The 14,987-nt window shown below is 42.2% G+C and overlaps 1 protein-coding gene across 2 annotated transcripts in view; it reads left to right on the top strand.

Moving 5' to 3' along the window:
- The window catches only part of CCDC88C (coiled-coil domain containing 88C), a 138,338-nt gene that overhangs the window by 44,818 nt on the left and 78,533 nt on the right, over positions 1-14,987 (top strand). For both annotated transcript variants that reach the window (XM_050953170.1, XM_050953169.1), the window contains exon 4: positions 11,516-11,585. In XM_050953170.1, the coding sequence (XP_050809127.1) occupies positions 11,516-11,585 (70 nt within the window). The remainder of the gene's footprint in view (positions 1-11,515; positions 11,586-14,987) is intronic.

The raw sequence follows: 14,987 nt of genomic DNA, 5'->3' as shown, positions 1-14,987 counted from the left end.
CGAAACCCACGAAAGCTCATGCTCCAAAACGTCTGTTAGTCTATAAGGTGCCACAGGATTCTTAGCTGCTTTTACAGATCCAGACAAACACGGCTACCCCTCTGATACTTGCTGAGTAAGATACTACTCATTATGAGGAAGAGTGGCAGACTATAGCCCCTAGTCTCTTTTGGGGCTTAACTGGCAGACTTTCAATCTGAAACTAACACAGGGAAGTACCACACTTGCAATGACCGGTCTGTGTGGTCCTGGCTGAGTTTTGTACATTCTGTTTGGAGTCATTCGTGAAGCCTGATTCAGACAGCTGTTCTGAACTTGATATCTGCTAAGATTTTCATTTCTTACTGAAACATTAGTTGTGACAAGCCAGTCATTTCTAAAATCCCCCAAGGACCATCACTGCCCCCATCTCCAATATCCGGCTACGTTCCTGTTTTTGTCTGTCTTGCTCTCAGTTTAACATTTCAGGAGTTCAATCTTCTTTGAAAGCTGAAGTTGATATCTCAGTGTCTCTCTGGAGAAACTTGGAAATGGCTCCAGCCTGTGGCTGGCTTTGCTTCCTCCTGGTATTAGCCCTTGGATCAGCAGCTTGTGTTACAATATTTTCCCCAGTGCATGTGGTTCTTTTCAAAGCACAGCAAGAGTGAAATACAGTAGCTGGGTCAGAGTTTGGTAAAGGGGCTGTGTTTGAAGGGGGGCACTTTACACCTTTGGATATAGCTGTATTACTTTGTCTCATATTCTTTGTTCTAATTCTTTCCTACCTGTCAGATCTGTGTACTTCCCCACTCTCTAGTACAGTTTGTACAACATCCTCCTCTTCAGACCTTACCTAATGGCTGTCACCCGTATGGTCTAAAAGGACAGGATGGATTCCTCTTTGAAGCCCATGAATGATACTCTTAACTTGACACAGTAATAATTGGTGAGCAGCCTGAGACACTCCCTCTTCCTCACACCACCCAGGGGCTGAACCTTCTGCTTCCAAAGCAATCCCAGGCCTGGTGAGCATGAAACAAGACTCAAATCCAGATGTTTCATTTGCAGTGCAGAGCTCTAACACTAGGCTATTAGACCAGCCCCACCACTCAATACATGGTTGTCTCTTAGGCTGATCGTTTTGGCATGTCTTCATGACATTTAAGATGCCATCTTACAAATTGATCACTTCATGTTACCAAGTCCAGTGGCAGAATTTAACATCAAATGGTGTTCCATGCCATGAAGTGTCTGTTAGTAGCAATGGCTTCTCTCTGAACAGAGTTAGAAAACTATCACCTATTTAAGATCTATAATAAAAGCAGTTTTTGCAAGCACTTATAAGGGTGAGTGGTTTTTTGATAGGGAAGTAAAATGTTATTGTTACATTTGTCATTAACACTCGTCTCATTAACAAGCAGCCTGATATAATTTGTTGCTGCGCTAGTAAATGTTCATGGCAATTTTGCAAGGCTGCTGTAAGTAGGTAACAAATTTCAACCTAAAAATTTAAATATACTTAATGATTCAGTGTTAGAATTTGATGTACAATGTCAAGGCATGCACGTGCACACACACTGCTTAAACTGTGAATGATTTTTGTTTAAATGGGTATTTACTGCTGAGTTATACTGAATTTTAAACCACTTTAATTTTATTTCTTTTCAGCATGTGTTGGGTTAAACCATTATGGGCCCTTGAGACCACCACAGATTAACTGGATGTATGTTGAACAGATGGATTGCATTTTAGCTGGTTACATCTGTAATTTTAAGTCACAGCCCTTTAACACAACATGGTTTGTTATTCCCTGCTACTGCAAAAACCACTCCTGGACAATTTGGAGGTGGAATTAAATAGAAGTCTAGAGTAATTTGTGTGGATACTGTTATAAGCATGTGAAGTCACTTGCACGGGCTTTGAAGGGAGTTGAGCATAAATCAATAAGCTTTTTATTTTCTATGAGTGGTTAAATTAGTAAAACGTGCTGCTGGCAATAAAACCTGGAGGACACAGACCTCAACATTTGGATTTTCCCTTTCAGGGTCAAATCAATAGTGCCACTAGGACCCAATTGCAGTGCTGCATATTGCATGAAAATAAGTGATTGACATTTCTGAGTCAGGGAGGCGAGGGAATAAAGTTTGTATCATACTGAATTACTATATGGAAGTAATGTTAAAATGTGCCCCCTTTATTTTGTGAATCCTTGTTTTACACTGTTCGGCATGGCAGTTTTTGTATTTTGTTTGATAAAATAGCTTTTTCTGTGCTTATTACTTTGTGGTATGTAAATCGCAGGGAGTCGCTTTTTACATGGAATGAATTCAAATTTTAAGGAATGGAACAAACATCTTAAAATGCAATACATTGTGCCATATTTTAATAATATTTCAGTAGCCACTTATATATGCCAAGAAGTGCATCTTAATCAGAACTTCTGTTATATGACTTGCACATTATGAAATCATTGATCAGACCCCCCTGCCTTTCCTCATGTCCTCTTCAAGACCCACTTCTGCTGCAGTTTCTGCAAGACATCATCCTGTCAGCGGTGGTTTCGTTGTGTGCCTGACAGGAATAGCCAATGTGTTTATTTTAAAAATAATAATACTAAATTTGGTACCTTCAGGAATAATCTAGTTATGCAGTATCTCTCTTTATAACCAGAGGATCTTATTTTCAGTTTTTACCTCTTCTGTCCTCCTGGGTTGCCAAGTGTCCAGTTTTCGATCAGAACATGCAGTTGAAAAGGGAGCTTGGCGGCTCCAATCAGCACCACTGAGTGGGCCATTAAAAGTTCAGTTGGTGCAGGGCTGGCAGGCTCCCTACCTGGCTCCATGTGGCTCCCTGGAAGTGGCAGCGTCCCTTGGCTCCTAAGTGGAGGGACGGTCAGGGGGCTCCACAGGCTGCCCCCACCCCAAGTGCCGGCTCCGCAGCTCCCATTGGCTGGGAACTGCGGCTAATGGAAGTTACGGGGGTGGCACTTGCAGGTGCATGCAACAGGCAGAGCCCCCTAGTTGCCCCTTTGCCTAGGAGCCAAGGGACATGTCATGTCGCTACTTCCGGGAGACACCTTAGTGAGATAAATGCCGCCTGGAGCCCAGGCCCCCTCCTGCACCCAAACTCCTGGACCCCACATCCTAAACCCCCTCCCACACCCCAGTTCCTTGCCCCAGTTAGGAATCCCCTCCCACACTCTGAACCCCTTGGCCCTAGCCCAGAGCCCCGTCTTGCACCCCGAACCCCACATCTCCAGCCCCACCCCAGAGTCCACACTCCCAGTCAGAGCCATCACCCCTTCCCACACCCCAACCCCCTGCCCAAGCATGGGGAAAATGAGTGGGGGGAGGTGGAGGAGAGTGAGTGACAGAGGGAGGGGGGATGGAGTGAGCAAGGGGTGGGGGCCTCAGAGAAGGGGTGGGGCAGGGGCTGGGCCTCGGGTCAGTGGCGGGACAAGGGTATTCGGTTTTGTGCGATTAGAAAGTTGGCAACCCTGCTGTCCTCCCTTGCCTCCTGTTTGTCACATTTTCTTATTGCACTTGGTCTGTAGATGATAAGCTAACCAGGGCAAAGGTTATTTTGTAATGTGTTAGTACAGCATGTAGCATGTTAGGATCCGCTTCTGACTGGGACCTCTGTGCTCCCGTAGTACACATAACAATCATAACACTGATCATTAGTGATGGTACCTGACCAGTAATGTGTCGCTAGATTGGTGGAAGATGGCTTTATGGAAATTCTCTTTTTATAGTGCCAGTTGTCTATAGAATAACCCTCTGTATGCTGCCGTGACCCTATTAAACTTTTTAATAGAACATTGCTCATGCTGCACCTATGTTGGGTTTATTTTTCTCTCCTTTGGCTGCTACTGTAGTTACCTGCATCCCACATATGCTTTGTATAGTTACGATGAGATATGATTCCTTCGCTCTGCCCTCCTGCTGAAATTCCAGCCTATGATTGTCAGGGCTGATTATTCTCAGCAGATGAAGCCACAGCTATTTTATTGGCTTTTAGTTTCCACTTGATGGGGTTTTGGAATTGTGCTTTCTAAGTTGCTGGTTTTCAAAAATTGCCCTTGAAACACTTCTAATCCTATTGTCCATCAAATAATAAATAAAATTGTTGCAGAAGTAAGCAAAGTTCTTAATCAAATAGTTTGTCGTGTATATATAATGTGTTACCTGGGGAGCAAGTACCTCCTAGTTGTACAAGAACTGTGCTCAGGTATGTTCAAATTGTAAGTTGTGTATGTAGAGATTTTTGATAGATCTGTTTGTATTTAATTACACTGAAATTTCCCAGCAACAACTTGTTTTGTCTTGTCTAACCTTTAAAGGGGCACTGTCACATTGGTTTACAACATTGTACGTTTAATGTATTTACTTGTGTAACTAGTAACCCCCGGGCTCATTAAAACTGAAATATTTTTTAAAATCTTATTTTACTTGTCAGTTTTTAACCTTTATCCCAGTTGGGGCACTGAACATCAAATTTCCTTCCTGGTTTTTGTTTCTGCAGTCTGCAAGCAACAGATTATGTTATTGCTTTAAAAATAACTGTTTTCACTGATGTATAAAAACAAAACTGAAAACATTTAAATTTATCTTAGATTTAATATAATTAAATTAGTTTTGAAGAAAAGCCTATTTTTCTGTACGTTCTCTAGCAAATTAGAAATTGCTCTGAACCAAAAATACCTTGAATCCAATCACCTCTTTGACTTGGGGCCTTTCTCTAGTCAGTGCAATTTGAATTCCATGTGTACCCCTGGATTCTATGAGAGCCAGGTATAATGAGTGAAGCCGTCAGTTGCTATCATGATCCAGAACTGCCAACACTTAGCCTACGTCCACACTACAGCTTTAAATCAATATTAGTAAAATCGATTTTATAAAATAGGTTTTATAAAATCGATTTTACGCGTCCACACTAGGGCACATTACTTCGGTGGTGTGCGTCCATGGTCCCAGGGTACCATCGATTTCCGGAGTGGTGCACTCTGGGTAGCTCAGTAAGAGAATAGGACCAATAACTTCGATATCCGTCCACACTAACCCTAAATCGATTTAGTAATATCGATTTTAGGGTTACTCCTTTCGTTTAGCTGGAGTACAGAAATCGATTTTAAGACCCCTTAAAATCGATTTTAAGTGCCTTGTAGTGTGGACGGTTACAGCGTTAAATCGATTTAATGCTGTTTAAATCGATTTAACGCTGTAGTGTGGACCTGGCCTTACTGTTGTGGGAGCTGAGCTTCAACTGCCCTAGGGTGTGGTGCTTACTACAGTGAGTAGTCCCCCTCCAGGTGATATTTCCAGAATCAGGCTCATAGTTTTATTTTTCTGGTACACATATTAAGGTCATATGTATAGGGGGGTGAAACTATGATCATAATGTATAATTAAGAACTCAAAGAAACTCATGACAAGCCTTAATATTTCTGTTAGCCCCATCCACTCTATGGGGCCTGAGTTTATGTAGAAATTTAGACTAGCCGCTCTGGGTCAGTAGTGATGTCTTTGTGGTGAAGATAAAGCAGGTGATGATATTTCTCATGGTAATTATGAATAAGCAGGAAAGAGCCATTTGGCTTTCAATCATCTGGGCAATTAGCATTTTCTAGTTAAATAGTATTCTTAAGTGGACTTACCTGGCTTAGGCATTGAATTACAATGACCAAGAGACTGCAAATTTTAGATAATTTATGTAGTGCCTACATGTGTTTTTAGGATTCAGGGGAAGGTTAATTTAAATCTACAGGAGAAGCTAATGGTGAATGTAAGTTAACACTGTACTGTGATGTAGGGAGAAGTTTCTGTGTAAATCATGTAGTAGCCTTTGAAAAACCGTATACGTGGACAGTACAACTGGACTGAGGAGGTAGTGTTTGGATCCTGATTAGGCCAGGATTCTGGTTTGAGGCTGAATCAGGGCTGAGATTCAGTTTAGGGTTTGAATTTCCATGTCACCTAAATCTTTCAGGTTGTTCTTGTGAGTTTTCAGCTGCCCCGTAGCCTTAAAATGAGCCTCTTAAGGTTTTAGATCCTACTTGCAACAGAAGTCTTCTTTCCCACCCCCAATTCAGAAACACATCTTTGGGGTTCTGGGGTTGGCCCATCTCTGGTTAAGTGGGCGTTTTAAGTTCTGTTTCCCAGACCAGACAAGCAGAAAACCCCAAAGCCCAACTTTGGAACTGGTAAACAAAAAAACAGTTCTTCTCAGGACTTTATTTCAGTTCACTTAAAAGACAAAAATTCATCCACAGTTTGATTGGTTCAGACACTCATCAGAGGGGTATGCTATTATAAAGCAAAGGATTATACAAGCAAACAAAAGAAAGTTTGTTTTTATTTCCCCAAGAGAGACTCATTGACACAACCTGCATCCTTCCAGGTCTCTCTCAGCTGTGGAAAGGCCATTTTTACATACTTCCTAGCATGCTTTGTTTAGAGTGAGGGTCACAAAGTCATGGGCTTTGTTATAAACTTCTGAGCTGCTTCCCTGAAACCACTTGCTCCTCACTCTGGAGTTACTATGGCTGCCACGAGAAACTACGTTTTCCAGCAACCTTGCTTTCCTAATACAGAGAGATGCCAGTTAGGAACCAGTCTGAATCAGCTTTCGACATCACTGCAGAGGGGACAGAAGTCTAGCCTACCCTCCAACCCTGAGCTCCGTGGAGCCATCGGTGCACAAGCTGTTAGAAACTGCAGACTGATTGAACCGTTTCTCGCACTGCTGATTCACAGGTATTTTTAAGAGCCTAACCTGGAATAGGGTTGTGCTGCCCAGGAATGTTCCCTTCTAAACTTCAGAGGATCTATCTAACTAACCTGTTGCTGAATAAAAAATATTAACATATGACCATGCAGACTAAGAATGGGAAATGCTTTTACATCCCACCTGCCTACAAAGACAGACGAGCAAATATCCTGAGAGTAATCTTGGGTTAGTAAAAAAAAGAAAACTAGAGTTTTCCGCAACTCCTCAGGAATAAATTAGAGCACTTATCAGCCAAAGAGAATGAAGTAAAGGGGGACCTCATGACTCAGACTCCTAGTAATGCCATATTGCCGGCTATTGCGAGTCTTGTGCTATTTTCTGTTTATCTTAAATACCCAGCTGCTGCAATCAAAGAACTGCGGGAGAATCTCAACTTTCATTTTTTACAAGTAAGTTTTTCATTCCAGTTGTTGCAGAGAAGAGCTTAAAACGTGACGTGAAAGCACGCTGAAGGCTCAGAAACCAGAAGGCAAATAACAAGAAACCAACAAAATGTATTATTTTAGAAACATCTCATGATTCTTAATCCACTCTTATGATTTGTGGGTGCTTTACCAATTAATAGAAATAGGCTCGAGCTGCAGTTTAGATCTGAAGCTAAACATCCTTAAAGTTTGGGGTGTTTCACTGGGGGGAATAGGGCTTGGTTCTGCTAGCTATAGGACAGACTTGTTCTTTGAAGTTCAATATGGCACCTGCCAATTACATAAAAGGGTCCTAGATTTCAGAAAATACATCCAGCCTTCTGATATTCTGATCTTGGGAGAGGCTGGTTTCCGATATCACCTCGTTTGCACTGAAAACTGAGTAATGAGCTGTTTGAATTGGATCCCATAAGTGTGACTTCCTGTATCAAAATTATTTTTTTAATGGAAATTTCATTACGAAGTAACATGGAAAACCGTAATCTCTGTGAAATGATTTATGACTTGCAGTTAATGGTCACTTGGTTTGTTAATGGCCTCAGGTGTAAAGCTGACAGCATTACCATTAATTGTTCTAATAGCTTATAGTTAAGGGAAATTGGTACCATATGTTGTTGCTGTTGCCTTTATTGTTTTAATCAAGGGTTAGTTTGGCTGTTAAAATCATTAACTGGATCTCTCCTAGGAGAAAGGAGGATTTATTGTATACCAGCCCTCCCTGGTGCTCTGAAGAATGCCAGCCTTCCTGGACAGTGTAATTTCTTTATTCTGCTGTTCTTTTTAGTGCCTCTCCTCTCACATTGGCTACTATACACAGTGTAATGTCTTGGAGGGAGGGGAGGTGGAGGAGACTTGCAGATTCTTTCAAACTCCTCTGCTTCAAAAGCCATATCCAGCTCCAAGCATTTAACAAGTATTACAACTTCCTTGTTGTCTGAGGCTTTGTCTACACTTGCGATGACATGTACACGCGGCACTGGAAAGCAGGCTGCGTCCACACTGAGATGTATAGCTACATGTGGACGTGAATGGCTCTGATAGTGGGTAGGCAGCAGGACATTACCCTGCTAAAAACAGCAGTGTAGATGTAGGAGACACTGCTTGGGCGCATAGAGAACTGTGTAGGGAATATACTCTGAAGTTATAGCATGTCTGTACTCACCTAAGCAGTGCATCACCATCTACACTGCTATGCATATCCATGCTACGGCAATGTCTGTGCACTACACGCTGCCATAATTGTAGACATAGCCTAATACAAGTGCTTACTACACCTTTAGAAATAAGTTGCACTGTATTTACCATTTGCTTATTGTTAACTAAGTTCCAGTTGTAGGGCCAGATTTCGTTTTCGTGTTCTCCTGTTCATTTACTCATGTTGTAATACAGTTGGGCTTGTAACACTGAAAATAGAATTTGACCCACAGAATCTTTTTAGTACTGGTGATTCACAAGCCGTAAAGAACACAACTCCGTTGTTGGAGCCCAGGTTGAATCTGAAGGGCTTTCATTGGGGAAGGGGGGGGGGATCTGTCTTGTAGTTGATTTGCAAATCACTGGGACAGTAAACATTTCAGCTCATTTTTAGAGTCACATGTGAGTGCCCTCAAAGCTCAAAATTGCTCCATATTTATAAATCCTGATGTCTTCAAAACCCTCATCTAATAGAAATGTTTGTAATTTTTACAATTCCAATAGAAAACAGCTGCCTTTAAACAAACATTTTCCTTCGGTGTATGCAACTCAAATAATGCAGCATTGAGCATCTGAAAGTAAAACTGGCTGGATGGATTTTCGTTGTCCAAGCTGAGAGGAAATGCCAAAACTAAACAAATAAAAGAAATATTGATGCACATGCAGGATTTTAAGAATTCTATGATCTTGTTAGCGGGAGGCGGTGTGGCCTAATGGATAAAGTATTGGACTGGGACTCTGGTTCTATTCCCAGCTCTGTAATTGGCCAGTTGTGTGACTCAAGTAAATAATTTCACTTCTGTGCCTCAGTTTCCCCATCTGATACCAACCTCCTCAGATCTACTGATGAAAAGCTCCATATAAGAGCCTTACTATTTACTATATAAGAGTATTGCCATTATTAATATCTAAGATAATTCTAATAGCACAGGTAAAGATACTGCTCTTTAGGTCAGAGAGAAGTAGGTACAATCTCTTGCATCAGATGGAATCTTTTATTCTAAATTAGAAAATCGTGGTTTGATGTGATGTTCATAGTTTGGGCCCATTTCTTATACTAGTAACAATTAAACAAAGATTCTTGCATGCCACCTCACAGAGAATAAACTCACATCACTAGAAGGGAAGCTAGTTGTTTAAATACTGGGTGATGTAATCAAATAATAATTTGCAGAAGGAGTGTGTGGGAATGCTAACTACATAAAATTTAGCCCCAGTGCCTTTTGTCTGTGTTAGCTAAATAGCAAGAGATCTGATGATTAGACACAGACAACAAGAATTCTTTATGCATTCCTGCCTCAGTGCCGCTCCATGTGCTGGATGATTGAAAAAAAAATTTTCCTTTGCCAAGGAAATCAGTAGTAAGAGACAAGTTCATTAACTGAATTGTCAGAATTTGCATCTGGCAAAGGAGACAATGCATTGTGGAACTGATTAGCAGAGTATCATATTCCGGCCATGTGCTGTGAAATCTCATGTGTTTCGCACCTGTTGGCAACAAGTGGCAGCAAACTTTTGTTTAGCATGTCTTGAAAATACGTGTACTGTACAGCATTTGGATAATGACTCAGCAAACAGTCAGTCCAAGTCACAAATCTTGATGCAATGTAGTGCTTGGTTAAATTCGTGTTTCCTAACATCACCAAAGGTATCAGCTGTGGTATTAACACATTTCTTCTTTATGCAAACTAACCATTGCTTTAAACATGTGTTGTTTATTTAAATTGAGAGCAGAGAAAAGATGAAACGTATTGCACCCAAAATGGTTTTTAAAATCCCTTCCAATTCCTCCCTAGACACTGCTAGATCAGTGAATGATTTCCTTACCTATTCAGATTCAGTTTTCCTTTTGTGATGGTTCTCAAAGTGCAGAAATAACAATCCAGTAGTTTAAGGGGGGAGTGTGTTTGGATGAATTGGTGACACTTTGTAGAAGTGTATGTGTGTGTGGAGAGAGAGAGACACACACACTGTGTGCTTTATTTATAGTTTTTGCTATGGCTCTGGTTCTCATAATATCTGAGACACTAATGAATATATCTTCACAGCATCCTCTGAGGTAGAATGGGAAATGGAGACAGGCAGGTTAAGGCACTTACCAAAGGTCAGCGGGAGATGGGTAGAGAATCTGGATCTCCTGAGTCCCAGTCCAGTGCATGAAACACAAGACCATCTTTTTATTCGGGGGAGGGGAAAGAGAGAGAAATAATGATGTCATCCCAAATGAGTGCTAGTTACCTTCATGCCAGGTTGCAAAATATTCATGAATCACATGATTCTGCAATTTATCCCATGAATGTCATCTCTGTGGTGTACTTACCAGGCTTCTTTGACCACTGCACCTGTCCTCTGGCTGCCGATCCATCTCCTCAGGACCCATTCTGGGACTTCAAGGCCCTGCTCAGCTTCAAATAGCTGTCAGTTTTTGAAAAATGGAACCTGCCAAAATAATGTGACCTCCTGTTCTCCATCTATTGTGGGGATTTCCCCACACACCTCAAAATTAAAATGACACTTGTCCAAGACCTATGATGGGAAAACTTAGTATTTAGGCAGGGTGTCAGCTCTCCTGTACCAAAGAATCACAGCTTTTCAATCCAATTTCTCACAACAGTGCAGGAGACCATGTTAATAGCTTTCTTTCCTCGCCCCTCCCCCCCAATCCATCCTTAAAATGTCCAGACCCATGAAATAATTTGATGAATTATTTGAATTAACCAGGCATACCAGAGTGGCTTACATGGCTTTGGTCAACGTGCTGCAGCTGTAAATCCAGAAAAATGGCAGCAACTATGGGTTGAGTGCTATACGAACAAAGGTCTTGTCAGGAGGAAAGGTGTGATTGATGGCTATGCCCAGGCATCACTTTGCATTCATTTTTATTTGTATCGTGAGACCCTTAAGTCCTACATTAATCATCATTATAAGAGACCACTGGTGTATATCAGTTGTAGAGTCTGTAGCCATCTTCAAAGAGTGATTTATGTCTCATGTGAGCCTTCACCTTGTGACCTCTTTAACTGCCAGCATGCCGAAGCCTTGCAAATCAATAGAGCTGGGTATTTTGCATGATTCAATTGATCTGGATTCTTGACTGACTCTTGTTTACAATTGTCCATTTCATTTAGGAGGTCCTCCAGCAGCTGATCGTAATGCATTTACCAAACGTTTTAACGATTGGCAAAGATCCTCTTTCCGGTGAGTAATTTTGAGTAGTTTTTTCCTTCGAGTTGTACACAACATTGTTCCATAATTTTTTTTTCTTTTGATATTGTACACGCAGTTTCCCATACTAGGACTAATCTAGGGGATGGGGAGAAGAGAGGTTAATGGTAATTGGGACAAATTACAACATGGTTTTACTAAAGGTAGATCGTGCCAAACCAAGCTGATCTCCTTCTTTGAGAAGGTGACAGATTATTTAGACAAAGGAAATGCAGTAGACCTAATTTACCTCGATTTTAGTAAGGCATTTGACACGGTTCCACATGGGGAATTATTAGTTAAATTGGAAAAGATGGGGATCAATATGAAAATTGAAAGGTGGATAAGGAACTGGTTAAAGGGGAGACTACAACGGGTAGTGCTGAAGGGTGAACTGTCAGGCTGGAAGGAGGTTACTAGTGGAGTTCCTCAAGGATCGGTTTTGGGACCAATCTTATTTAACGTTTTTATTACTGACCGTGGCACAAAAAGCGGGAGTGTGCTAATAAAGTTTGCGGATGACACAAAGCTGGGGGGTATTGCTAACACAGAGAAGAACCGGGATATCATACAGGAAGATCTAGATGACCTTGTAAACTGGAGTAATAGTAATAGGATGCAATTTAATAGTGAAAAGTGCAAGGTCATGCACTTAGGGATTAATAATAAGAATTTTAGATATACATTGGGGACGCATCAGTTGGAAGCAACAGAGGAGGAGAAGGACCTTGGAGTATTGGTTGATCACAGGATGACTATGAGTCGCCAATGTGATATGGCCGTTAAAAAAGCTAATGCGGTTTTAGGATGCATCAGGCGAGGTATTTCCAGCAAAGATAAGGAGGTGTTAGTACCGTTATATAAGGCTCTGGTGACACCTCACCTGGAATACTGTGTGCAGTTCTGGTCTCCCATGTTTAAGAAGGATGAATTCAAACTGGAACAGGCTCACAGACGGGCTACTAGGATGATCCGAGGAATGGAAAACGTGTCATATGAAAGGAGACTCAAAGAGCTTGGCTTGTTTAGTCTAGCCAAAAGAAGGCTGAGGGGGGATATGCTTGCTCTTTATAAATATATCAGAGGGATTAATATTAGGGAGGGAGAGGAATTATTTAAGCTTAGTACCAATGTAGACACAAGAACAAATGGGTATAAACTGGACACTAGGAAGTTTAGACTTGAAATTAGACGAAGGTTTCTAACCATTAGAGTGAAGTTCTGGAACAGCCTTCCAAGGGGAGTAGTGGGGGCAAAAGACATATCTGGCTTTAAGACTAAGCTTCATAAGTTTATGGAAGGGATAGTATGATGGGATAGCTTAATTTTGGCAATTGATCTTTGATTATCAGCGGATAAGTAGGCCATGTGGGCGGTGATGGGATGTTGGACGGGATGGGATCTGAGTTACTGCAGAGAATTCTTTCCTGCTGGCTGATGAGTCTTGCCCACATGCTCAGGGTTTAGCTGATCGCCATATTTGGGGTCGGGAAGGAATTTTCCTCCGGGGCAGATTGGCAGAGGCCCTGGAGGTTTTTCATCTTCTCCTGCAGCGTGGGGCATGGGTCACTTGCTGGTGGATTCTCTGCAGCTTGAGGTCTTCAGACCACAATTTGAGGACTTCAATAACTCGGACATAGGTTAGGGGTTTGTTATAGAAGTGGATGGGTAGGGTTCTGTGGCCTGCTTTGTGCAGGAGGTCAGACTAGATGATCACATTGGTCCCTTCTGACCTTAAAGTCTATGAGTCTATGAGAGAAAAAGCTAATTCTTTCTATCTCAGGTACTTATGTGGCCCCTATTATCATAGTATATGAGTGCCTCGCAATTTTTTGTGTATGTATTTATCCAGACATTACCCTGTGAGATGAAGAAGGCTTATTACTTCTATTTCATAGATGGGAACTGAGATGCAGAGAGCCCTGTGTTATCTTGGGAAAGTCACTTGAAGTCTGTGGCAGAGCACAGAATTAACCCTGTCTCTTGAGTCCTATACTAGCACTCTAGCCACTGGCTCATCCTTCTTCTTGTGGAAGATTGGCTCTGGACCCACTCCCCATGTGCTCCCATAGCTGGTAGAAGAGCAGCGAGGGTTTTCTTGGAAGCTACCTTCCTTGGGTCTCTGCTCCAGTGCAGTCTGTGATGTAGGCTGACATGGGAATGTCTCTTGTCCTGCTGTGTTCCTGTCCTCTGCTCCTGCAGCACTCAGCTCAGTCGTGAGAGCACACATGGACGTGGCCCCATAAAGCCAGCTGTGGATGCTTGCACCAAGAGCAATGCTGTCTGAGTAGCCATTTGCTAAGTGGTGGCATGTGCTGTGATGAAAGGACTGCCACCAAGAAAGTGGGGGAAGAGGCAAAAATACACAAGACAACATGGAGAAAGGGAGACAATGAAAAGGAGGAGTATAGGGAACACGGAAAGGAGAGAATAGATGGGGGTGGGGGAACGGGACAACAGATGCTTAGCAATCATGCCAGGTGTTTTGGTAAGGGACACCAGGGCGGACACCCTGCCCTGCCACTCCATCGCATGGAGAATACCACCAAAAATAAGTTGGGAACCATTGAGCTAATATTTGACTTTCCCAGTTCATTGCTGGGGTTTAGCCAGAATATTGAAAATGATCTTTCCCAGCCTGCATGTCTCTAAAATTATGGGTTTGTTGTTAGGTTTTGACTTTATGCCAAATGCCTATTTCCTTCCCTCCTTGCAAAAGCCAAGGAAGAAATACCAGTTTTACCATAGAAGGAAAATTGGATAGCCAGCGTTGAGTGAGAGCCATGTGGTGTAACAAACATCTCACCAGAATAATAAGCCTCAGCATGAGGTTTCTTTTTGCTGTGCTTAGCAGCAGTGTTGGGGTGTTTTGTTTTATTTTTAGTCTGAAAATAAATCTACCCTCCAGTTCATGGACCACTACAGTTTGTACTCCTGGCACCTTTGCAGTTACGATTGCCACTTGCTCAGCATGCCCACAAAAAGGAGTGTAAGGTCTGCAAGCCCAGCCCCCTCACCCCCCTTACAGGCTACCTGAATGGCCAATCCCAGTACAATGGGGAGAATAGGCATGGGAGTGTGCCGTCTGCACAGAGAACAGGTGAGGGCAGAGCCTTGACTCCATCCATCCAATGCACCTGGCAGCAGAGTTGTCCAGGAGCAAAGGGGGAGTTAATCTGCTGCTGGCCAAGAGTAGGCTCGAATTACTTCTTCCTTCCCTTCAAAAGTGAGTTGTGAGTCAGAGGATTGTCCTTGGTCTGTCCCTGGGGCAGCTTAGCTACCCAACACCCCTCGCCCAGGGCAGATTATGAAGTTGCTGTCTACCTTTAATATATTGCCAGTATAGTCTGTGTGTTACATACTACAAAAACCTCCTCAAGTACTTCTGTTCTCTGG

Source organism: Gopherus flavomarginatus, chromosome 5 (genome assembly GCF_025201925.1).
Source record: "Gopherus flavomarginatus isolate rGopFla2 chromosome 5, rGopFla2.mat.asm, whole genome shotgun sequence".
NCBI classification, from domain to species: domain Eukaryota; kingdom Metazoa; phylum Chordata; order Testudines; family Testudinidae; genus Gopherus; species Gopherus flavomarginatus.
The sequence above is the reverse complement of the archived record's forward strand: the minus strand, read 5'-3'. Positions and strand labels throughout refer to the sequence as shown.